At 36.5% G+C, this 25,826-nt stretch overlaps 1 protein-coding gene and 1 long non-coding RNA gene across 4 annotated transcripts in view; both read left to right on the top strand.

Moving 5' to 3' along the window:
• Window positions 1-12,871, top strand: part of CCDC169 (coiled-coil domain containing 169) — a 46,651-nt gene extending 33,780 nt beyond the window's left edge. The window contains exons 7-9 of one of the 3 annotated variants that reach the window (XM_042957235.1): window positions 1,843-1,919; window positions 11,080-11,121; window positions 12,533-12,871. In XM_042957235.1, the coding sequence (XP_042813169.1) occupies window positions 1,843-1,919; window positions 11,080-11,121; window positions 12,533-12,632 (219 nt within the window). In that variant the 3' untranslated portion in view covers window positions 12,633-12,871. The remainder of the gene's footprint in view (window positions 1-1,842; window positions 1,920-11,079; window positions 11,122-12,532) is intronic. The other 2 variants (XM_015544546.2, XM_007097660.3) reach the window with 2 other exon arrangements.
• A 2,088-nt stretch (window positions 12,872-14,959) lies between these two features.
• LOC122230944 lies at window positions 14,960-15,524 on the top strand. The gene is made up of 2 exons (XR_006207977.1): window positions 14,960-15,048; window positions 15,311-15,524. It is a non-coding gene; the product is annotated as an uncharacterized LOC122230944 (long non-coding RNA).
• The last annotated feature ends 10,302 nt before the right edge of the window (window positions 15,525-25,826 follow it).

Genomic DNA, 25,826 nt, shown 5'->3' with positions numbered 1-25,826 from the left:
GTTGCCTTATAGTTGTAGGCCCTTGCTGCTCCTTCTGCCTGGAATGTCCTTTCCAGTTCTTGATTGGCTACTCGTCCAGGCCCCCTATAGCCCAAATTAGCATCTGCTTTATGCTTACAAAGCACCTGTGCAAACCTCTGTCGAGGCAGCGGATTGTACAATCTATTTATTGTGCTGTTTTCTCCAATAGATTGTAAGAACCATGATTTATCTTTGTGCCCTAGTGCTAAATTTGAGGTTGCCCATAGTGGATACTCAATAATATCTGCTGAGTGAATAAATGAATGAATTCTGTCTTCTGGTCCAATATGCCCAAAATTGCCCCTCTTAGCAAATGGTCTCACATCTTCATAAAAATGCTCTTGTCTTCTACCAAAATAAAACAAAAACAAACTTTTATTTTACCCTACCTTAATAAAACTACTACTAGGGGCACCTGGGTGGCTCAGGCAGTGAAGCCTCCGACTTTGGCTCAGCTCATGTTCTCATGATTCGTAAGTTTGAGCCCCACATTGGACTCTGTGTTGACAACTCAGAGCCCAGAGCCTGCTTTGGATTCTGTGTCTCCCTCTCTCTCTCTCTGCTCCTCCCCCACTCAAGCTTGCTGTCTCTCTCTCTCTCTCTCTCTCTCTCTCTCTCTCTTTCTCTCTCAAAAATAAATAAATGTTAAAAAACAAACAAAGGGGAACCTGGGTGGCTTAGTCGGTTAAGCGGCCGACTTCGGCTCAGGTCATGATCTCGCGGTCCGTGAGTTCAAGCCCCGCATCGGGCTCTGTGCTGACAGCTCAGAGCCTGGAGCCTGTTTCAGATTCTGTGTCTCCCTCTCTCTGACCCTCCCCCGTTCATGCTCTGTCTCTCTCTGTCTCAAAAATAAATAAACGTTAAAAAAAATTAAAAACAAACAAACAAACAAAAAACCCCCTACTACTTAGCTTTCCTTTTCTCAGTTAAACTTTGTGCAAAGGTGGATATACTCACTGTTTTGCTTTTACTCCTCGACCTCTTTCAACTCCCTCTGACTCCCACCACTGGCTGTGCCACAGTTTACTTTTTAATTCCCAAACATAATGACACCTTTTCAATCCTCCTGGTAGTAGACATCTCTGAGGCATTTCATATTGCTAACCACGCTCACTTTTTTGAATATCCCTCATCTCTTGACTTTAATGACAGTATTTTGTCCTGGGTTTTCCTATTGTTTAAATAATGGCCTTTGAAAAAAAAAAAAAATAAATAAATAAATAAATAAATAATGGCCTTTGGTAATTCTCCTATCCCTTAAAAGATGCTTTCTCTAGTTTATATGATCAGCTCTCTTCTCTGTGTGTTCTTACTGAATGACCTCATTTACTCATGTCCTGAATTGCTATCTATCTCTAAGGTCATCAGCCTTGATTGTTCCACCATGCACAAAGAAGTCTCCACTCTTGTGCCATGGAAGTATCTCAAAACAGACAAAAATAAAAATATGATCTTGTCTTTCCATTTCAGGACACATACAGCTTCTATGGTCATATCTTCCTTAATGACAGAGTGCATGTATTATTTATATTCAGTGTCTATTACAAAAACTTTTAATGATCTTTATACCCATAGATGATATGATTTAAACAATTTCCTCTGTATTTGTTATAAAAACCACATGGAATGTGGGGTTGAGATAGAGGGGTCTCCATAATATTTAGAAACCTTATAATCCTGGAGAAGGCCAGAATTTAGCTTCTCTTATGCATGCCACCTAAGGGCCTGGTTATAAAAGAGTTAATTGAGAATGGACTATTTCTCTTAGCTCAAAATCAGTCATGAAATAAGAGGACAAATGCTCAAATGTTTGTATTTCAGGTCTCTGACTCATACCAAGTTTCTAAAAGGCAACAGATGGATCAACTGCCTAGAATGAAAGAGAATTCAGTGAAAATGTAAGTCTAACTGTATCCTTCCTTTCCAATTAATTATATTTGCCTGTGGATGGTACTGACAAAACAGGTGTCCATTATATTTGGAAGTTGAACTTCTAGATTTTATAGCAACAATATAAAATAACAAACAGATGGTAGAAGAACTTAAAGAAGTTTGTGCTCTCTATTCACTATTTATATACATTTTTGTAGATCCCAAGAATATGTTTTGTCCTCCAACATGGTAAGTTCTCGTTTCCTAAGCTAGAACAATGCCATACCCAAGAAGAGCCTAAATCGACACCATTAACAACAATATAAATACAATTAAATTATCAGCCTTAACTTTTTTACTGACCAAAGATGGATACTGAAATTAGTGTAGATGACAGTGCAGTTTAAACTGTGTTTTCCTATGTAAACAAAGACAATTGAGGATGAATAAAGAACAGAGGAATGTTTTATGCGTTTAGGAAGTTATGTCTACACATGATTTTTCCTGTTCTCTACTAAATCCAGAAGAATTAGTCAGGCAATTCTACCTTATTCTATTTAGGAGAATATACTTATATATAAGTTAATGATATAAAAAAGTAAACCAAGATGTAAATTAGCTATAAATCAGAATTCTTTTCAAATACAGGCACTCAAGGTATATGCAATATACTTAGCAATTTTTTTTTTCGTAGAGATTCAAGGGATACAGTTTGTCCAATATTTGGTTAGATGGGTAAAAGTGTATTCTTCCTTCAGTAGTCATATTTTAGTTTAGTTTAGTTTAGTTTATTCTGATAGAGACAGAGCAGCACAAGTGGGAGAAGGAGCAGAGAGAGAGGGAGAGAGAGAGAATACCAAGCAGGCTCCCTGCTGCCAGCTGTAGAGACCAGTGTGGTGCTCAGACCCATGAATTGTGACATCATGACCTGAATCAAAACCAAGAGTTGAACGCTTAGCCAACTCAGCCATCCATGCACCCCATGGTCATTAATATTTTAAATTATAAATCATTATCCTGTATATTTTTATCAGTAGAAATATAATAGAGTTAAAACATTAAATTCTGGGAAAGAACTTCCCTCTGGACACTATTATACCTCTGTGCTAGGGGGCCCCAAGACCACCCCCCTGTTCAGTGATTTGCTAGAACAACTCACGGGACTCAGCATGTATTTGTGCACACGGCTAGGATGGATTTCAGCCAAAGGATACAAAGAAAAATCATCAAAGGAAAAAGGTGTATGGGATCAAGTTTGGAGGCAACTAGGTACAAGTTTCTAAAAGTCCTCCAGTGGAGTCACATAGAACACACTTAATTCCTCCAGCAGTAGGTTTATACCATGTGCAACAATGCATGAAGTTTTATCTTCCAGAGAAACTCATCGGATACAGTGCCTGGGGCGGCGGTTGGGGGGCGCCCACTGGTCACATATGTGCCCTGTGCTCAACACGTACCAAATTCCAGACTTCCAGAAGGAAAACAGATGTTCACATAAACCATATTGTTTGTACAGCTTAAGTACAATGAGCCGTTCTTTTTCACTTAAGGAAAGTTATATCCGTGTATGGAACTTTTTACCACTAAGTTCCCAGACACCAACCAAGGGCCAACCTTGCAAACAGGCCTTTGTAAGGAAAGCTTTTTCAGGCCTGGTACAGTCACCCTGAATATTTCTTTTTTTATTTTTACATATGTCTTCCATTTCAAATTTCTTTTAGAAAGATATCACCTCTTTTATTCAAATCTACTTAAATAATGAAGGGAGAAATATTTTGAAAATACAGATAAAACTTACCCTAATCATCACACATATACATATATAACACTAGACTATACTCTGTTAGAGCAGTTTGATTTTCCACTGAATACTGTTGTAGATTGGATCTCTCAGGGAGACTCTGAAATCAGCATGCAAGAAGTTTACTAGTGAGCCTTCTTAAAATGAGTTCCTCGAGGGCAAGGGAAGGAAATAGGTTTAGGCAGAGAGAATAGGAGTGCAGTGCAGCTGCAGTCCCTTGTATCAAGCTGACTCATCAGTGGACGAAGCATGGGCTTTCTTTCCTTCTAATGGGGTGACCTACCCTGAGAATCTGAGTCCTGTTTGCCATGTGTAAGCGGTACTCATCCACTTACTGTCAAATTGAGCAAGGCAGTATTAAAGGAGCCTTGAGCGAATGACCTAGATACCAAACTCCTTCCTCCTGGCCCCCTGCTGTATCACCCTGACAGTCAGTGTCTGCGGGGCCTCCATGACATCGGTCTGAATTGAGCTAGAGGTGCTGGTGCATCAGAGGTGGATGACGTGGTCTGAGATACCTGCTCAGTAAGCTTGTTTGGGCCCTCTGGCACCGCACTGCTTGAGCTCAGATGTATCACTTCCATCTTTGATAGAACCTAATGTTGAATATAGTGCCTGGCATGAGTAGGTGTTTACTAATTTTTTTAATGAATGCATGAGTGAATAAATGATTACACAAATAGACAAACAACTCTTCATTTTCTAGAAGTATTAATAACGCAAATAACTCAAATAATAGAAACATTTCTATATACCTATAACCTTCCAAATTAGGTATATATATAATTGGCACTACTTTAAAATATTATTGGGGCGCCTGGGTGGTTCAGTTGTTTAAGCATCCAACGCTTGATCTCCATTCAGGTCATGATCTCAGGGTTCCTGAGATTGAGCTCCGCATCAGGCCCCGCTCAGATAGCATAGAGCTTGCTTGGGATTCTCTCCCTCTCTCCCTCTCTGCCCCTCCCCCACTCATGCATACTCTTGCTCTCTTGCTCATTTATTATTAAAATAAATAAATAAACTTTAAAAAATTGTACTTAATTACTGCCTTAACTCTGGAATTTAGTATACTTTTTGATTTTAGTCTTAAAATCAAGTTTTAGAAAAATAAAGAAAACCAAGTTTTAATGTTAAGCACCCCACAGAAGAGGATATCCAAATGGCCAATGGACATGTGAAAATGTACTCAACACCATTACTTATTCAGCCAAATGTAAATTAAAATCATGAGATGACCAGGGGTGCCTGGTAGCTCAGTCAATTGAACTACCGACTCTTGATTTCGGCTCAGGTCATTATCCCAGCGTCGTGGGATCAAGTCCCACATTGGGTTCTGTGCTGGCTGTGCAGACTTCTTGGGTTTCTTCCTCTCCCTCTCCCTCTGCCCTTCTCCCTAGCTTGCTCTTGCTTTCTCTCTCTGTCAGAAAAAATTTTTGGGGAGGCCACCACAAATTTTAAGATTGATAATTCCAAGTGTTGTCAAAGGTATGGAGGATGTGTAAATTTATGCAACCACTTTGGAATAGTGTTTAGTATTACTTTCTACATTTAGATGATTATGTAACTACTCTATGACCCAACAATTGCATTCTTAGTTACATACCTAACCAAATGGTACATACATTTACACCAAAAAAACCTGTCCAAGAATGTTACATAGAAGCTTTATTCATAACAGCCATAAGCTGAAAACAACTCAAATATCTATCAGTAGCAGAATGGGGGCGCCTAGGTGGCTCAATTGGTTAAGCATCAGGCTTCTGATTTTAGCTCATGTCATGATCTCATGTTTTGTGAGATTGAGCCCTGCATTGGGCTCTGCGCTGACAGCACAGAACCTGCTTGGGATTCTCTCTCTCCCTCCCCTTCTACCTCTCTGTAGTTCATGCACACACCCTCTCTCCCTCCCTCAAAATAAATAAACATTTTTTTTAAAATAATAGAATCGATAAAATTTTTTAAGAGATACAAATTTGTACATCTATGTTACTCATATAAAAACAAATATTCATATATTTATTAATAATAACATGAATATATTATATATATGAATAATAACAACAATAAAAACAAACTACAGCTCACACAACATCATGGATAATCATCACAGTGTTGGGGAAAAGAGGCCAGAAATAAAAGAACACGTATGATTCTATTTATATCATGTTCAAAGACAGGCAAAATTAAACTGTGGTGTCAGAAGACAGGATAGTGTTTACTAATGGAAAGGAGAAGGAGGATGATAATTGGGAGGAGCACAAGGTATTCCAATGTGATGGCAGCGTTCTGTTTGTTGACCTGGGTAGTGGTTACATGAGTATGCACTTTATTATAATTCATAGCACTTACAACGATGTTTTATGCACTCTGTATATGTATTATACTTAAAGCAGTATTTTAAAAATCAAGTTTTAGTGGCTTTTAATGTTTGCTTTGGTTGATATTCCTACATATGCTAATATTAAATATCGACTTATGGAGTTTTCCTAATGTTCAGAATAAATCAGAGCATTAGGAAATACCCATTTCACTGTGGTATGCTGTTTTTTAAAAAATATTTATTTATTTTGAGAGGAAGAAAGGGAGAGAGAGAGCATGCACGTGGGGGAGGGGCAGAGAGGAGGAGAGAGAATTCCCAGTAGGCTCTGTGCTTACAGCCTATGGTGCTTACAGCCCCATGCGGGGCTGGATCCCACAAACCAGGAGATCATGACCTGAGCTGAAATCAAGAGCCAGATGCTTAACTGACTGAGCCACCGAGGTGTCCCTGTGATATACTATATATTTTTTTAAGTCTATCGAAGAGGGATAAGTGAATATTAGCCACCACATATACTCCTACTTTGTGGAACCATGCCCAGAAATGAACGAGATATCTATACTGCTATTGAAAGATGTATTCCAGAGATCCTTGTATAGACTGATTTGAAAAAAAGATACAGGGCACCTGGCTGGTTCAGTCAGTGGAGCATGAAACTCCTCATCTTGGGGATTTAAGTTCAAGCCCCACATCAGGTGTAGAGATTACTTAAAAATAAAATATTAAAAAAAGAAGAAAAGGATAAATAAGAGATATTATCTTTAAGATAAATAGAAATCATCTCTTTAGGATGAAGTTTGGAAGTTGCTGAAAACTTCTAGACAAGTTAATAGGTAACCTTATTATTATGACTCATGGCATGTATTAACTATAAAAAATCATTTTCCTGCAAGCAAGGAGTTCAAAAGCTGGTAACACAAGCAGTGTTTCCTAAAAGTAAACAACTATAAAATTAATTTTTCTTTAGTGTGAACAGCCTCATTTTTTTTTTTCTGTTTAGAAGTGTTCTAGAGTGATGAAAAGCTCTAGAGGAAGAAAATAACAAAGCAATCCTTTAGTGCCCTGGAATCACAGGACCTGACGGAAAATGATTCTAGGACTCCCTAAGAGATAGATTATTCAAGGAACCTCCTTTTGATAAGAAAAGCAGCTAGAATAGAGAAAACACAACCAAAATATCCAACATTAAGGGAATGAATAATTTAATAAACTATGAGGATATTATGAAGTTACAAAATATTACATTCTAGTAAATTATATAACTGACATAGGAAAACATTTATTTATAGTAGTAAGTAAAAATTATAATACAAAATAGTAAGGTGGGATTATGAATGACTTATACCTTCTGGCATTTTCTATAAGAATATGTGTACTTTTACACAACCTAAAGTACCCAGCTTATAATGGGTATTCAAGATATAGAGCTAGTTTTATAAAGTTCCATTGGTTCTACTAAGAAAAGAACAATAAAGATTTTAAATAAGCACAGAAAAAAACTAAACCTTTATAACTTCACTTGGAACTAGACGTGTGTAGGAAGTCAAGGTAATTATTAACTGGGTACTTGTGTCTAATTGCTTTTCATGTTTCCACTTGTTTCTGTAGGGTAGAATTGGGGCAGCCATTTTAAAAAAAAGAATATGTATTCTTTTTAATCATTTTTAACTATATTATATTAATGGAGAAAAATCAAGGGGCACCTGGCTGGCTCAGTCGGTAGAGCATGCAACTCTTGATCTCAGGGTTATGAGTTTGAGCCCCATGTTAAGTGTAGAGATTATTTAAAAAAATTTAAAAAATTTTAAACTTAAATAAAATAAAGGAAAAAAGGCAAGAGAAAAATCATCTACTAGAATGACTATGGAATCCCTCAAGTCAAAATAATGGTTAATTATTGAATGGTTAATATGAAACCATTGAATGGTTAATATTGAATGGTTAATATGAAACCATTGAATGGTTTCATGGTTTGAAACCATGGTTTCAATGAATGGTTAATTGAATGGTTAATATGAATGGTTTGAATGGTTAATATGAATGGTTAATATGAAAATTAGAGATTATTGAAAAATCCCTAGTTCCATAATACCAGCTGTTATTATTATTCTACAATGTATAGTGTTTTTTGAATATAAAGAATTAGCAAAGTAACAAAGAATTTGTTTGTGGGAAGAGAATAAAACATATGACAATAATTTGAAACTGTAAATGACAAAGCATAATCTTGCAAGGGTCTAAGCATATAAAAGCCACAATACACAGGAATGGAAAGTGGTTTCCAAATTTTATTTGCCATGACTGTTAGCATATTGTAACCCACTATACCCACATATATATTTATATATAACTGAAAAAACATTATGAAACAGTACATAGTCTTATTATATGTGATGCACCCTGGTATTTTCTATTTTGTTTTATTTTTTTATATTGCTGTTATAATTCACTAAATAAACCCACTATTTTTGGGGGGCCCAGCGTGGAGCCCAATGTGGAGCTTGAATTCACAGCCCTGAGATCAAGACCTGAGCTGAGATCAAGAGTCAGATGCTTAACCAACTGACCCCCTTGCACCCCTCAGTCCCCTTTGACCTATATCAATTGCAGTTTGAAAAACACTTGTTCTAAAAGATATCTAGGAAATTAAACATATTTTTAGAGTTAAGTATCTCAGCTTGATGATTAGTTTCATCATGTCAGTTGGATCCTATAGAGATCATTGATATTAAGGAAGCTATTTGAAATATTCTCAGCACACTATAAAAGCATTAAGTATAGTAAACAATGTAGAATGTATAATGAGCTTTGAATTGAATATGATATAACTGAATGCTTGTGGTTAATTCCATATTACACCAGAAGATGAAATTATTCTAAAACATTGCTATTTAATTAAGGAAACATTTTAGCATAGGAAATGGTTTATTCCCAAAGTACATTTAAAAAATATTTATATTGAGATATAATTTACATACAATGAAACTCATTGCTTGTTGGAATATTCACAAAGTTGCAAAATCATCACCACTAGAACATTTTCATCTCCCCCCAAAACCCTTTTACCCATTAGCATTCACTTTCTATTCCTCTCTCCCCCTAGCCCCTGCCAATCACTAATCTACTTTCTGCCACTATAGATTTGTTTATTCTTGTTATTTCATATAAATGGAAGCAAACAATATGCAGCCTGGTATGCCTTTGTCATTTAGCATAATTTTTCAAGGTTCATCTATGTAGGAGCATATATCAGTATTTTATTCTTTTTTGTGTCTGAATAATATTCCAGTGTTTGGATCTATCACATTTTGTTTATCCATTAATCAATTGATGGACATTTGGGTTGTTTATATCTTTTGACTATTTTGAATAATGGTGCTATGAACATTCATGCTGCATATAAGTTTTTAATTCTGTTGGGTAGATGCCCTGAAATGGAATTGTTGGGTCAATTGATAACTGTTTATCTTTTTGGGGAACTGCCCAACTATTTTCCAGAGTGGCTGCACCATTTTATATTCCCACTAGTAATGTATGAGTGTTCCAGTTTCTCCACATCTTTATCAACATTTGTTATTGTCCTTTTTTCCCCCTCTCCTAGTAGATGTGAAGTAGTATCTCATTGTAGTTTTGATTTGTACTTCCTAAGGACTATTGATGTTGAGCATCTTTTTGTGTACTTGCTTGCCATTCATATATCTTCTTTGTAGAAATGTTTATTCAAGTCTTTTGCCCATTTTTAAATTGACTTGTTGTCTTGTTGTTGTGTTATAAGAGTCCTTTATATATTCTGGTTACCAGACCTTATCTGATACATGATGTGCAAATATGTTCTCCCATTTTTTGTCACTTTTTTTCTTTCTTTCTTTTTTTTTTAATTTTTTTTTAACGTTTATTTATTTTTGAGACAGAGAGAGACAGAGCATGAATGGGGGAGGGGCAGAGAGAGAGGGAGACACAGAATCAGAAGCAGGCTCCAGGCTCTGAGCCATCAGCCCAGAGCCCGACGCGGGGCTCGAACTCACGGACCGTGAGATTGTGACCTGAGCTGAAGTTGGACGCTTAACCGACTGAGCCACCCAGGCGCCCCACTTTTTTTTCTTTCTTAATGATGTCTTTTGAAGCATAAAAGTTTTGATTTGGATAAAGTACAATTGATCTGCCTTCCTAGGATTTGTTTTTCTTGGTTACTTGTGCTTTAGGTATCATATCTAAGCCTAATTCAACAACACAAAGATTTATAGATATGTTTTCTTCTAGGTTTAATAGTTTTAGTTCCATTTTTGAGTCTTTTTTGAGTTAATTTTTGTATATGATGTGAGACTGGGGTCCAGTTTCATTCAGTCTTTTGCATGTGTCTATCCAGTTGTCCTAGTGCCATTTGTTACAAAGAATATTCCTCCCCAATTGATTGTCTTTGCACCCTTTTAAAAAATCAACCATATTGAGGCACCTGGTGGCTCAGTCGGTTGAGCGTCCAACTTTGGCTCAGGTCATGATCTCGTGGTCCATGGGTTCGAGCCCCATGTTGGGCTCTGTGCTGACAGCTAAGAGCCTAGAGCCTGCTTGGGATTCTGTGTCTCCCTCTCTCTCTGCCCCTCCCCCATTCATGTTCTGTCTCTCTCTGTCAAAAATAAATAAACATCTAAAAAATTTTAAAAACATAAAAAACCAACCATATGGAAAAAAGGGGGGCACTTGGGTGTCTCAGTTGGTTAAGCATCCAACTCTTCATCTCAGCTCAGGTCTTGATCTCAGCATCATGAGTTCAAGCCCTGCATTTGGCTCCACATGGGGGATGAAGTCTACTTAAAAGGAAAAATAAAAAATAAAAAAAATTAAGCATAAACATAAGGGTTTATTTCTAGGCTCTCAGTTCTTCTATTCCATTGGTCTATAAGTCTATCCTAATGCTAGTGCCATGCTGTCTTCATGACTAACTTTTCAGTAATTTTGGAATAAGTTAGTGTGAGTACTCCAACTTTATTCTTCTTTTTCAAGATTGTTTTGGTTGTTTGGAGTCCCTTTAATTTCCATATGAATTTTAGGATCAGTTTTTCAGTTTTTTCACAGGGATACCAGAGAGCTGGGGGAAAAGGCTAAGGTGAGTTAAAATGCTACAAAGTTGTGTTCTTGCTGAATTTCAGTTGTGTGTGTGTGTGTGTGTGTGTGTGTGTGTGTGTAGTGTGTTTAATAAATTCTCCAGAATTGCTACAAATCCTTGATTAATTTCCAGAGCTCTGAAAAAGTTGCTTCTGACCATTTTTGCCAATTTTTTCATTGATTTTATGGAGAAAAGAATTTTCCAAAATCCTTATTCTATCATTTTCCCCAGCATCACTCCCTGAGTAAAAGATTTTTGAAAAGCATCTTGGAGGGAATTGAAGCTGACTCTACTCCCAAATAAGAGTATGGGAAAGTTGGCTTTATAAAGATATGTAAGTCAATAAAGGAAAGATAGTCCCATGGAAATTCAAGAAAAGGATTTCTAATATAACTGGGCCCAAGATATTAAAGCTAGAATTCAAGGTAGCTTTAAAAAACTGAGCAGAACTTCATAGATCTTCACATTAGTGGTCTGCCATACAAAATAGTAATTAAAGGCACAGACTTTGAACTCAGCTATCTGGATTCAAATTCCAGATCCACTTACTAACTATATAACCTCATTTTTCTCATTTATCTAACGGGTAATAATAGTACCTACATCATAGGCATTTTCATTGAGGTTGATAAGAATCAATCTTTGAATCTATGAATCAATTCATAGACTAGAATAGATTTTAGAATAGTCCCTGGCAGGGGTGCCTGGGTGGCTCAGTCAGTTAAGCATCCAACTTCGGCTCAGGTCATGATCTCGCAGTTCATGAGTTCAAGCCCCACATCGGGCTCTGTGCCGACCGCTCAGAGCCTGGAGCCTGCTTTGGATTCTGTGTCTCCCTCTCTCTCTGCTCCTCCCCTTCTCATGCTCTGTTTCCCTCTCTCTCAAAAAATAAACATAAAAAAAAAAAGAATAGTCCCTGGCATAAATTGTGTGCTGTAAAAATGTTGCTGTTATTATTTTTATGTAATCAACTAGTTCCGTCTCTCTTTCACTTTTCTTTTCATTACCAACTGCCATCTTCACTCTCTGTATCTTTTTAATATCACAGACCTTGGTCTTAGTTTCAATTTTATTATAATTTTTGGTAACATATCTTTGGCTTACTTATTTCCTTACTCTCCTTGCTCAACTTCATGGTCACTGTCTATATTTTCTTAGCTTTAATTCATATTTCCAGAGGTAATATCAGAATGGTCCATCTCATCCCTCTTTGAACAGAGCTTTCTACATTAGGCCACCTCATGGGCTCCTTCCTGGCCTTTGGATTATCTGCCCTTGAGATGGTTGCCTGTCTGTAATGAGATAATGTGGTATAACATATGGCTGTTTAAGATGGTACCATAAGCATATAATGTTTCTGTTGTACACAGTGGTGACTGAAAAATCATGATTAATACTTCTTTTGTTTCAGGGTAAGATATAATCCAGTTAATCAGAAGACAATGAATGCCAAGAGAGGACCAGGAATAAAGATTACAAGATCAAACCATCTTCCAAAACTCGATCCATAATTCTAGAACTGGAATTCTATTTCCTCCTTTTTCTCGTCCATAATATTCAACTTATGAAGTTAATGTTCAACACATTTTTCAGGGAATGAAATAGACAAGAAAGAGCTATCAAACTTCTCTTTAGCTCCTCTTACAAAAGTTTTTTCCTTTGTCTGTATTGAATTAATTTTCTTAAGTGATCTAAGTGATCTAAAATACCTAATAGTGTTGCTTTTGATTTTAAAAATATCCTGAAAGTTGGTATTATTACACTTGCCTTTAATAATATATCCATGATCTGTGCTGGTAGTAATTGGTTTCTAGTTGGTTGTTAGTTAAAAATGTGAGCTCATCAAAACATTTAGTTCTTATAAGCTATATCATATTCAGATCTTTTAAACTTATGGTTTAGCAACAGATGTTGGTGAGGATATGGAGGAAAGGGAACCCTCTTGCACTGGTAGTGGGAATGCAAACTGGTGTAGCTGCTCTGGAAAACAGTGTGGAGTTTCCTCAAAAAATTAGAAACAGAATTACCCTATGACCCAGCAGTAGCACTCCTAGAAATTTATCCAAAGGATATAGGAGTGCTGATTTGTAGGGGCACATGTACTCCAATGTTTATAGCAGCACCATCAACAATAGCCAAATTATGGGAAGACCCAAATGTCCATCAATTGATGAATGGATAAAGAAGATGTGGTGCATAGTATCTAGATCTAGATCTAGATACTACTCAGTGATGAAAAAGAATGAAATATTACCATTTGCAACAACGTGGGTGGAACTGGAGGGTATTATGCTAAGTGAAATAAGTCAGTCAGAAAAAGACACATATCATATGTTTTCATTCATATGTAGAATTTGAGAAACTTAGAAAACCATAGGGGAAGAGAAAGAAAAATGAGTTATAAACAGAGAGAGAGCCAAACCATAAGAGACTCTTAAATACAGAGAACAAACATTGTTGGGGGTGGGGGTTGGGGGTTGGGGGGTGGGGAAAATGGTTGATAGGCATTGAGGAGGGCACTTGTTGGGATGAGCACTGGGTATTGTTTGTAAGTGATGAATCACGGGAATCTACTCCTGAAGCCAAGACTACACTGCATATACTGTATGTTAGCTGACAATAAATTATAAGAAAAATAAGTACTAAACTTATGGCTTAGGGCACCTGGGTGGCTTAGTTGGGTGTCCAACTCTTGATTTCAACTCAGGTCATAATCCTAGAATAGTAGGATCAAGCCCTTGTTAGGCTCCATGTCGATCGTGGAGCCTGCTTGGGATTCTCTCTTTCTCCCTCTGCCCCTCTCCCCTGCTTGTGCTGTCTCTCTCTCTCTCTAAAATAAAAAAACACAAAACATAAAAACTTATGGTTTAAACAAAGCTACAAATCAGATGGATTTTAAACTTTGATTTGAACTAATGTGGTGTTATGGACATAACCTTCAATCAGCCATCGGCTTGGTTATAATTCCCACCCTGCCATGAACTTAGATCTTGGGCAGTTTCCTTCATCCCATCTTTATTTCCCATATCAGTAAAATGATGGAGGCAAATGATATAACTTCTAAGGTTTGTACTTTGCTAGAAAACCAATACTTACTTAACTACAAGCTCCTACTATTTAGCACATAGTAATTTAAATCATTTTATGATGTTTCTTAATTCACAGTGATGGCCTAATTCTGTAGACCAAATATTGCAAGCATTCGCAATCTTCAAGTCTAAAAGTGGAGATAGAGAGGATAGGAGAAGGGTTTATTTAAGGCATTTATATAATTTATTGAAATTTTCTGTTTATGTTTAGGTTGTTTTATACTTGTTACCTAGGTCTGGAACATACCTATGATTTATTTGCCCAACTTAATAAGTAAAATTATTAGACTTTATATTTCCAGAAATAACTCACAGTTAACTAAGTATATTTTCCAGCAAATGGTGTTCCCACCTTATATCTGGAACTAAAACCTAACTTCTATTTAGTATCAACAGTAATGAATACTAAATGCATTTCTATAATAAATTGTATAGATATTCACTTTCTTTAAGGAACAATGCATAAATTTCAGATAGACAAATAATTCTTTTATGTGACTTTAAAAAGTAATACAGAAAAACATTCAGTAACTTTCTGTAAATTATTCCAAATGGAAACTGTTTGGAAATATTTCTCCCATTCCTTTTTTTTTTTTTAAGGTTTATTCATTTTTCAGAGACAGAAAGAGACAGAGAATGAGCCAGGGAGGGGCAGAGAGAGAGGGAGACATAGAATCTGAAACAGGCTCCAGGCTGTCAGCTCTCTGCACAGAGCCTGACGCTGGGCCCGAACTCATGGACCACGAGATCATGACCTGAGCCAACGTTGGACGCTTAACCAATTGAGCCACCCAGGCACCCCTATTTCTCCTATTCTTAAGCTAACAACAGATATCAGGTATAGTGACCCATATTGTTAAGCAAATATTAGATTTTTAAGTCATACAATCTTTCTTAGCATTAGCAGCAAATTGGTGATTTAAATATTAATGATATTTGTAATCAGAATTGTCACTGAAAAATAAATTTATTTCTATCATACAAAGCAAGCCATTGTGGGGATTGGATTTAAGAACATTTAAATTTATGTCAATTACTAGGATGGGTAGTTGAATACCTTATTACGGGGACACTGTCATGTTTAAGTATTATTTCTGCAGGAGCTACTTTGGGATACTTCCAATGACAGAAAAGGTCTTAAACAGAGAGATGGCGTAGCATCAAGAACTGATATGGGGGCTCTCTAAGATCTAAGTTCTAATATCAGCTTTGCCACTTCTAAGCTTCTGACCTTGAGTAAGTCACTTTTCATTGTCTCATTTTCATCATTTATGGAACTGGGAATAAATTGCTGTGCAGATCAAGGATACTTACTACATATTTATTTGTTTATTTGCCCTATTTCTAAAAAGATTATGTTAGATTTTACTAAATATAGAGGTATAAAAACAATGATCATAAGATAACAGAAAAAAAAAAGTTAATTTCTTGTAAGAATTCCCAACTAAGAAAAGCTTGAGCTTTTAGGCTTTCTAGCAATCAGCACAAAGGACTGAATTATACAGCTCTCATTTTTTTGTAGAAGGAATATACAAGTAGAGAAAAAGTTTTACCTAATTCTAAGCTTTAACGATAATGTATCATGTGAAGTTTTGTTTTGTTTTGTTTTGTTTGTTTTTTTGACAGAGAGAAAAAGAGAGCGTGTGCGCACACACACGTGTTAGCTGGGGAGGGACAGAGGGAGAGGGAAAGAGAAAATCCCAGGTAGCCTCCGTGCTGTACAGACTTGAGGCTTGATCTCATGACCATGAGATCATGACCTGAGCCAGAATCAAGAGGGGGACACTTAACCGACTGAGCTACCCAAGCACCCCTCATGTGCAGTTTTATAAGAAAATGTAATTATTTATTGAAATAATGAGTGCAAAAATGATAGCTTGGGATTTTAACTTTGTTTAATACTGAAATATGTATTAATATCAGTGTTTGGGTTTTTTTTTGAAGAGTTTAGAATTCATAAAGCAAAATATCAGTGAGCAATATTTAATATATTTCAACATTTTAATATCTAAATGTGTTATAAAATATCAATATCATTTATGAAAACAAATTTTGCTATGAAAAAGGCAGATGGTGAGTAAAAACAAGGATGTGGAAAAATTGGAACCCTCATAAACTGCTGGTGGGGATGTAAAATGGCACAACCATTTTGAAACAGAGTTACTATATGATCCAGCAATTCCACTCCTAGGTATATACCCCAGAGCAATGAAAACCTATATCTATATAAAAATGTATATACAAATATTTATAGCACCATAATTCATAATAGCCAAAAAATGTCCATCAACTGATGAATGGATAAACAAAATGTAGTGTATCTAAACAGTGGGATATTATTCAGCAATAAGAAAGAAGTACTGATGTATTCTACAATTTGGATGGACCTTGAAAACATTCTAAATGGAAAAAGCCAGTCACAAGAGGTCATATATTGTATAATTCCATTTATATGAAAAGTTCAGAATAGGCAATTCATGCAGACAAAAAGTAGGTTAGTAGTAGTTTCCAAAGGCTGGTGGGGCTAGGGGAAAAAGGGTGGGTGATGGGGAATGACTGCTAATGTGTACAAGATTTCTTTTGGGGGTGATGAAAGTGTTGCAAAATTAATTGTGGTGATGGTTGCACAACTCTGTGAATATACTAAAAAACACTGAGCCAGTTAGATGAGTTAATTGCATGTTATATGACTTGTACCTCAATAAAGCTGTTATAAAAAACAAATGTTAAACATGCTAATATGTTAATATAAATTAGCAAATAAATTTTAATAAAGTATTATTTGATCTTTCTCAGAAGATGTGATCTTAAAAATTAAGATGGATCATCATTTGGTGCTATTGTTGAGTCAAGAGCATAATTTTGAGCATAATTTTCCAACTAAGAAACTCTTTCAGATACTACACTAGTCAGAAGAATAATGAGGATTAAGTGCTACTTGCCAAATTTCCTTGACTTCTTTTGAATAATCTCATCTCTTGCTTCATAACCTTGTGGAGATATTTATGAAACGTTTTTTAAAGGAATCTGTATGTTTATTTATTTATTTATTTACTTTATGAAATTTTTTGTCAAATTGGTTTCTATACAACACCCAGTGCTCATCCCAACAGGTGCCCTCCTCAATGCCCATCACCCACTTTCCCCTCCCTCTCACCCCCCATAAAACCTCAGTTTATTCTCAGTTTTTAAGAGTCTCTTGTGATTTGGCTCCCTCCCTCTTTAACTTTTTTTCTTTCCTTCCCCTCCCCCATGGGTTTCTGTTAAGTTTCTCAGGATCCACATAAGAGTGAGAACATATGGTATCTGTCTTTCTCTGTATGACTTAGTTCACTTAGCATCACACTCTCCATTTCCATCCACGTTGCTACAAAAGGCCATATTTCATTCTTTCTCATTGCCACGTAGTATTCCATTGTGTATATAAACCACAATTTCTTTATCCATTCATCAGTTGATGGACATTTAGACTCTTTCCATAATTTGGCTATTGTTGAAAGTGCTGCTATAAACATTGGGGTACAAGTGCCCCTATGCATCAGCCCTCCTGTATCCCTTGGGTAAATTCCTAGCAGTGCTATTGCTGGGTCTTTGGGTAGATCTATTTTTAATTTTTTGAGGAACCTCCACACTGTTTTCCAGAGCAGCTGCACCAGTTTGCATTCCCACCAACAGTGCAAGAGGGTTCCCGTTTCTCCACATCCTCGCCAGCACCAATAGTCTCCTGATTTGTTCATTTTAGCTACTCTGGCGTGAGGTGATATCTGAGTGTGGTTTTGATTTTTATTTCCCTGATGAGGAGCGACGTTGAGCATCTTTTCATGTGCCTGTTGGCCATCTGGATGTCTTCTTTAGTGAAGTGTCTATTGATGTTTTCTGCCCATTTCTTCACTGGATTATTTGTTTTTTGGGTGTGGAGTTTGGTGATTCTTTATACATTTTGGATACTAGCCCTTTGTCCGATATGTCATTTGCAAATATCTTTTCCCATTCCGTCGGTTGCCTTTTAGTTTTGATTGTTTCCTTTGCAGTGCAGAAGCTTTTTATCTTCATGAGGTCCCAATAGTTCATTTTTGCTTTTAATTCCCTTGCCTTTGGAGATGTGTCAAGTAAGAAATTGCTGCTGCTGAGGTCAAAGAGGTTTTTTCCTGCTTTCTCCTCTAGAGTTTTGATGGTTTCCTGTCTCACATTCAGGTCCTTTATCAATTTTGAGTTTACTTTTGTGAACGGTGTAAGAAAGTGGTCTAGTTTCATTCTTCTGCATGTTGCTGTCCAGTTCTCCCAGCACCATTTGTTAAAGAGACTGTCTTTTTTCCATTGGATATTCTTTTTTGCTTTGTCACAGATTAGCTGGCCATACTTTTGTGGGTCTAGTTCTGGGGTTTCTATTCTATTCATTGGTCTATGTGTCTGTGTTTGTGCCAATACCATGCTATCTTGATGATTACAGCTTTGTAGTAGAGGCTAAAGTCTGGGATTGTGATGCCTCCTGCTTTGGTCTTCTTCAAAATTACTTTGGCTATTCGGGGTCTTTTGTGGTTCCTTATAAATTTTAGGATTGCTTGTTCTAGCTTCGAGAAGAATACTGGTGCAATTTTGATTGGGATTGCATTGAATGTGTAGATAGCTTTGGGTAGTACTGACATTTTAACAATATTTATTCTTCCAATCCATGAGCACGGAATGTTTTTCCATTTCTTTATGTCTTCTTCAATATCCTTCATAAGCTTTCTATAGTTTTCAGCATAAAGATCTTTTACATCTTTGGTTAGGTTTATTCCTAGGTATTTTATGATTCTTGATGCAATTGTAAATGGGATCAGTTTCTTTATTTGTCTTTCTGTTGCTTAATTATTAGTGTATAAGAATGCAACTGATTTCTGTACATTAATTTTGTATCCTCCGACTTTGCTGAATTCATGCATCCGTTGTAGCAGACTTTTGGTCTGCAAAAAGTGAAAATTTGACTTCATTTTTGCCAATTTTGATGCCCTTGATTTCCTTTTGTTGTCTGATTGCTGATGCTAGAACTTCCAACACTATGTTACACAACAGCAGTGAGAGTGGACATCCCTGTTGTGTTCCTGATCTCAGGGGGAAAACTCTCAGTTTTTCCCCATTGAGGATGATATTAGCTGTAGGCTTTTCATAAATGACTTTTATGATGTTTAACTATGTTCCTTCTATCCCGACTTTCTCGAGGGTTTTTATTAAGAAAGAATGCTGAATTTTGTCAAATGCTTTTTCTGCATCAATTGACAGGATCATATGGTTCTTAACTTTTCTTTTATTAATGTGATGTATCACGTTGATTGATTTGTGAATGTTGAACCAGCCCTGCAGCCCAGGAATGAATCCCACTTGATCATGGTGAATAATTCTTTTTATATGCTGTTGAATTCGATTTGCTAGTATCTTATTGAGAATTTTTGTATCCATATTCATCAGGGATATTCGCCTGTAATTCTCTTTTTTTTTTTTGCTGGGTCTCTGTCTGGTTTGGGAATCAAAGTAATGCTGGCTTCATAGAATGAGTCTGGAAGTTTTCCTTCCCTTTCTATTTTTTGGAACAGCTTGAGAAGGATAGGTATTATCTCTGCTTTAAATGTCTGGTAGAATTCCCCAGGGAAGCATCTGTTCCTGGACTCTTATTTGTTGGGAGATTTTTGATAACTGATTCAATTTCTTCTCTGGTTATGGGTCTGTTCAAGCTTTCTATTTCTCCTGATTGAGTTTTGGAAATGTGTGGATGCTTAGGAATTTGTCAATTTCTTCCAGGTTGTCCAGTTTGTTGGCATTTAATTTTTATGAAACATCTTTTGATTTTTGACTAAGATTTTTTTTAATTTATAAAGAGCTATATAGTTTTGTTCAAAGGAGGTATTTCTAGTTTTCATCATCTTCATTACTTCTATCATGTGCAGCTAGACATTCCAAAGCAGAGTTATCTATATCAATTTTAGTACTGTGATATCTGTATTCAGTGGACAAGAAATTCTTTATTTTGGACTAAAAACTATTCTTGCAACAGAAGCTTATTAAAAACACTTGATTTTTTTTTTTTTTGCTATGTATACAAGTAAAGACATGTCTAGACTTATAGACCATATATTATGTGTCTTTTTTTCATAAATTGAGTAATTGAGTTATAAATATTTGTTCCAAGATGTAAATAATTTAGATTAAAAAAACACATTTAATGTTTATTTATTTTTGAGAGAGAGAGAGTGCAAGCAGGGGAGGGGCAGAGAAAGAGGGAGACACAGTATCTGAGGCGGGCTCCAGGCTCTGAGCTGTCAGCACAGAGCCTGATGCAGGACTCTAACTCATGAACTGCGAGATCATGACCTGAGCTGAAGTCAGATGCTTAACTGACTGGGCCACCCAGGCACCCCTAAATAATTTAGATTAAAAAAATACAAGAATAACAGAATTATGACAACAGTGATGCTAAGGGTCTTGGTATTTTAAAAGAGCAGAGTATACCAGAATACTAAAACTGCTATTAAGGTGTGCCTGGGTGGCTCAGTAGGTCGAGTGTCTGATTTTTGATTTCAGCTCAGGTCATGATCCCAGGGTCATGGGATCGAGCCCCATGTCAGGCTGTGTACTGAGCATGGAGCCTGCTTGGGATTCTCTCTCTCTCTCTCTCTCTCTCTCTCTCTCTCTCTGTCTCTCTCTCTCCCCCCACCCCACCCCAGCTTGCTCTCTCTCTCTTTTCTCTAAAATAATAACAAAAACAAACTGCTGTTAAAGTCACTAAACATGATTAATGTATGAAAAAGTATTGTTAAAATAATAAAGCACCATCTGAATGTAAGGTCATATCATTGTGATAGTAGGGTACTATTTTAAAAACAAGTTAACAGATTAACCTGATTTATGAATTAGACAAATTTTGAATTTATAGAACATCCTTTTAACTTTATCAAAGCAATTTCATAGTATTATCTAAGTTACAGGAAAAGTCTTATTATCTGGGGAATCAGCCAACAGTGAGTTTAGCATTAATTGGACATGTTCAAGGCTAGGTGACCCTTTGTCAGGGATATCATAGAAGGAATTCCTGCAGTGGGTGGAAGTTGAATTCAATGACTGCTAATATCCCTTCTGTGAGTCCCCTGCTCATTTATCAGATAAGGACACTAGAGACAAAAAAACACTTCCTAAAATATAATTGTATCATGTAGACTGTAAATATGGACTTTCAAAAACATTATTGCTTTACCAGTAGCCACAACTAACAAAATCAGGGGTAATATTATTAATGGCCATTTGTTAAATGTAAACTGAAAACATACCATTTTTCATTTAAAAAATAATGAACAGTGGTTTTCAAAAAGATAATTTTTAATGCTAGTACATCTGAAGTTTAAAAGTTCTAGTATACTGCTGGTGGGGGTATGAATTAATATAGTTCTTTTGGAAAACAATTTGATTATATTCTTGAAAAGCCTTAATGTTTATACATTGACTCAATAATTGTATTTCTAATCTATTCTAATGAAAAATCATGCATATAGAAAACACAGGACAGCCGTATTATCAGCATTATTAATACCAAAATAGGGAGGCTTCCTCAATGTACAATTATATGCATAAGTGGATTGTGATTCATCCACATGGTTATTATGCTGCAATTAGCACTTTCTGTTTTATATTGAAATTATTTCTCCTCGTGTATTTCCTACATGTGAAGCACTTCAGTGTCATTTATCTCCAGCACTTTAAAATAGACAATTTTATTCATCATTTGTCACCAGCTAGCTTAGTACCTAGTATATGACAGGTACTTAATACATTTTGTTTAACTTTAATGAATGTTTGCAAAACCATTTATAATATCATGGGGTGACAATGTTGGGATGTTAACGCAATGGTACAAAGTCATACATGCAATATGATTTTAACTATTTAAACATATCTACAGAAGAGGCTACAAAAAGGGGACTTTAGTCTACTGATGCCGAAAGATGTGTTTCTGTTATACAAATTTACCATCCAACTCTACAGAGGAACGTGAGCTAGGCTCCAAACGGTGATCTAGCAAAAGGGGGAAGGCAGAGGCAGAGACATGTGGAGTACAAGGGAACCTATTTTAACACGCCAACTTAAGGGAAGTTTGCTTACCTTCCTGTCAAGCTTTTACTTTGTAGAATAAAAATAGAAATAATTGATTTCAAAGGTACCTTATGTGTGTGTGGCACAGAAGGGGGGTATAAACCCTTTTATTGCAACAGTTCTGATACCTTCGTGTAATAAAAATAAGTTTATAGAAATCACAGAACATCACAAGGTATTGAGATAATGCATATTGACTTACCAGTGTGTAAATAGTTAAGAAAGTCTTGAAAGTAGCTCACAGCACTAGAGTAATTTGTCTATATAATGTTAAAGGAATTGGAGCAAAAACCTTCCTTTTGGAAAGATAATTTCACTGGTATGCACAAATTAATGGTCAAGTCTACAGGGAAAGATTAGGCCCCAAAATGATGATTCCAGGGTCTGGAGGAGAGGGACAGGAGGAATCTTCTGGAATAGAAGGAAACAAGGTAGGTTGATGGTATTAGTCTTTCAACACATTAAAAATTCCATTCTTTTGTGTGATTGCACCCAGTTTCTGATAAGAAGTGTGTGGTTTTTCTTTGTTCCTTTGTACATAATGTGGTTTTTATAATAGGCTTATTTAAGAGTTTCTACCGTTGGTTTTCAGGAATTGCTTATAATGAGTCTCAGTATGGTGTTATGTTTATCATGCATGGGGTTCATTGAGCTTCTTCGATCTGTAGATTTTGAGTTTTCATCAATCTGGAAGATTTTTGGTTATTTTTTCAAGTTGTTTTTCTGTCCCTTTTCTCTCCTTTCAGGACTTAATTACGACCTGTGGTAGGACACTTGATATTGTGCCATTTGTTTTTTTCTTTTTTTATATCCCTTATTTCCCTTGATGTATTTATGTTTCTCTTTAAATAGTCAAATGTAGTTATAATAGCTATTTTAACATATTTATTTGTTAATTCCTTTATCTTTATCTCTGTCATTTCTAGGTCTGTTTCTAGGGGCTGATTTTACTCATGGTTTTGGGTTTCATTTTCTGTGTCTTGTCATACCTACTAATTTCTCATTAGATGTTGGACTGTTTTTTTTTTATACACGCAAATGTTTTATTGAAAACTTGTTGCAGTTGTATGAGCAAAAATCTATAACCATTTAATTACCTTCCATTGGTCTGACTGGTTTTTAACTTTGTGAAATCATGACCTGAGCCAAAAGACTCAGATGCTTAACCAACTGAGCCACCCAGGTGCCCCATTTTGTCCAGTTTTTAATTTGTTCACAGCAAGAGGGTAAATCTTGCCCTTGATACTCCATGAAGGCCAGAAGTAAAGGACCCATCCCTTTAAACTTAGAGCATCAGAACATGGAAAATATTTTTAAATCCAGTATAAAAACTCATCTTACTTAGTCTATAACAATTTGTTTAATGTTATCACCTAAATAAATTTTTCTTACCTTAATTTTATTTAAAAAAAAATTTTTTTTAACGTTTATTTTATTTATTTATTTATTTATTTTTTTTTTTTTTTTTTTTTTTAAATTTTTTTTAACGTTTATTCATTTTTGAGACAGAGAGAGACAGAGCATGAACAGGGGAGGAGCAGAGAGAGAGGGAGACACAGAATCTGAAACAGGCTCCAGGCTCTGAGCTGTCAGCACAGAGCCCGACGTGGGGCTCGAACTCACGGACCGTGAGATCATGACCTGAGCCGAAGTCTGACGCTTAACCGACCGAGCCACCCAGGCGCCCCTATTTTATTTATTTTTGAGACAGAGAGAGACAGAGCACGAATGGGGGAGGGGCAGAGAGAGAGGGAGACACAGAACCGGAAGCAGGCTCCAGGCTCCGAGCTGTCAGCCCAGAGCCCGACGCGGGGCTCGAACTCACGCACCGTGAGATCGTGACCTGAGCTGAAGTCGGACGCTTAACCGACTGAGCCACCCAGGCGCCCCCTCACCTTAATTTTAAACTAAAATTTATATTGGATAAAATGACTGGACAGGGCTTTGTCTTGTGTTTCTTGGTGGGAAGGTAAGTATATCCTGGGAAGAAAGGAACAAAAGGGTATTTGGTGATCAAATTGATGGATTATGGTGAAGACTGCTATGTGCTTACCAGACTGTTGCCTTTTTTCTAATAGGACAGAATTAGGCCACATTTTCCATGTGTGAAACACATTGTTTACCAGTGCCTGGTATATACGCTACTTTTTTTTTTTTTTTTTTTAATGATATATGCGTGAAAAACACTATTTAGTAATGAGTGATGTGTGTGCTACTGTGTTTAGAGATACAGTTGTGAAACACCATATGTAGCTAGGTGTGGCCCTGTGACTGACTTCAGGACAATATAATCTAAGCTGTATATGTCATTTCTGTGACTGGTCCATGAAAACCTCCCAGGTGATCATTCTTGGTTGTGCTCTTTGAAAATTTTGTGTGATGAGTGGATGTCGAGGGTCTAGAAGTAAATGCCACGGCTCCAGAGGATGGTAGAGCCACAGAAGGAAGAAACATAGGTGCCTGAATTATTGCGCATAGCAAATCCATTGATTTCACCTTGTGACCCTCATTTGATCGTGGTGTATGTGAAAAGTAAATCCTCTTGTGAGTATGTATATGTGCACATGTGTTGTCACTGAGATTTGTGTCTTACTTGCTGAAGCAGTTAACTGATGCTCACTAATATAGTACCGAACAATGTTTTTAGTAAGGCTTACAGGTATTTGGATTTTTTTTCTTTTCAGTAGATTAATGATATCTTTCTTCAAAACTACATAGAGATAAATTCAACGATTCTTGATAGTGATGGCCCCTGGCCTGCCTGCATCATTGAGTCAAATTCTAGAATGTCAATTGAGATTTTTAAATTGGTTCCAACTCAGCATATTTTCCAGTTTGCTGAACATAACTAGATTTTTTTTTTTTCTAAACAGAATCTCTTGCTTTTCCAGCAATGACTTTCTAGGATACTGTTCTTTTAAGCCTCGTGCAAATGCTGTACAGAATGATAGCCAAACACAGGCTGCACCCAAACATTGTTGGAATGCACCAACTAATGCGTGAGAGGGGTAGGATACCCTTAATCACTTTTACTTAGAAAAGGAAGAATGCACAGCATCACTGGTCCATAGCACTCATGGAATCCCATTAGGTAGACATGGTGAAAGCCCTCTTCTCTGCAAATGGAGGATGTTCCTTGATCAGGCTCTGATTTTGCTTCCAGGAAGGAATAGTCTTATCCATTTTTCTTGGTGACCTCTGGCACTACTCCATGTGAGTTTTTTTCTTTTCAGTCTTCTTGCCCATAGTTGAAGTGGGTGTTGTAGGTTAGGCTTGCCTTTGGGGATGCACAGCTTCTAGTGTGCATTCTTTGAACAAACCAGCCTGGGTGCCCTGACAGAACTTCACAGTTCAAATAGTTAAAGGCTTTTGGTCAAAGTTTATGGTTTCTTGGATAATATAACTCCATCCAAGTAGTAGTCAATTCCATGTATAATAATGATAAATTTCAGAGCATAATTTGTTTCTTTGGCCTATTTCTCTCTGTACCTGACG

This window comes from Panthera tigris, chromosome A1 (genome assembly GCF_018350195.1).
Source record: "Panthera tigris isolate Pti1 chromosome A1, P.tigris_Pti1_mat1.1, whole genome shotgun sequence".
NCBI classification, from domain to species: Eukaryota; Metazoa; Chordata; class Mammalia; order Carnivora; family Felidae; genus Panthera; species Panthera tigris.
The sequence above is the reverse complement of the archived record's forward strand: the minus strand, read 5'-3'. Positions and strand labels throughout refer to the sequence as shown.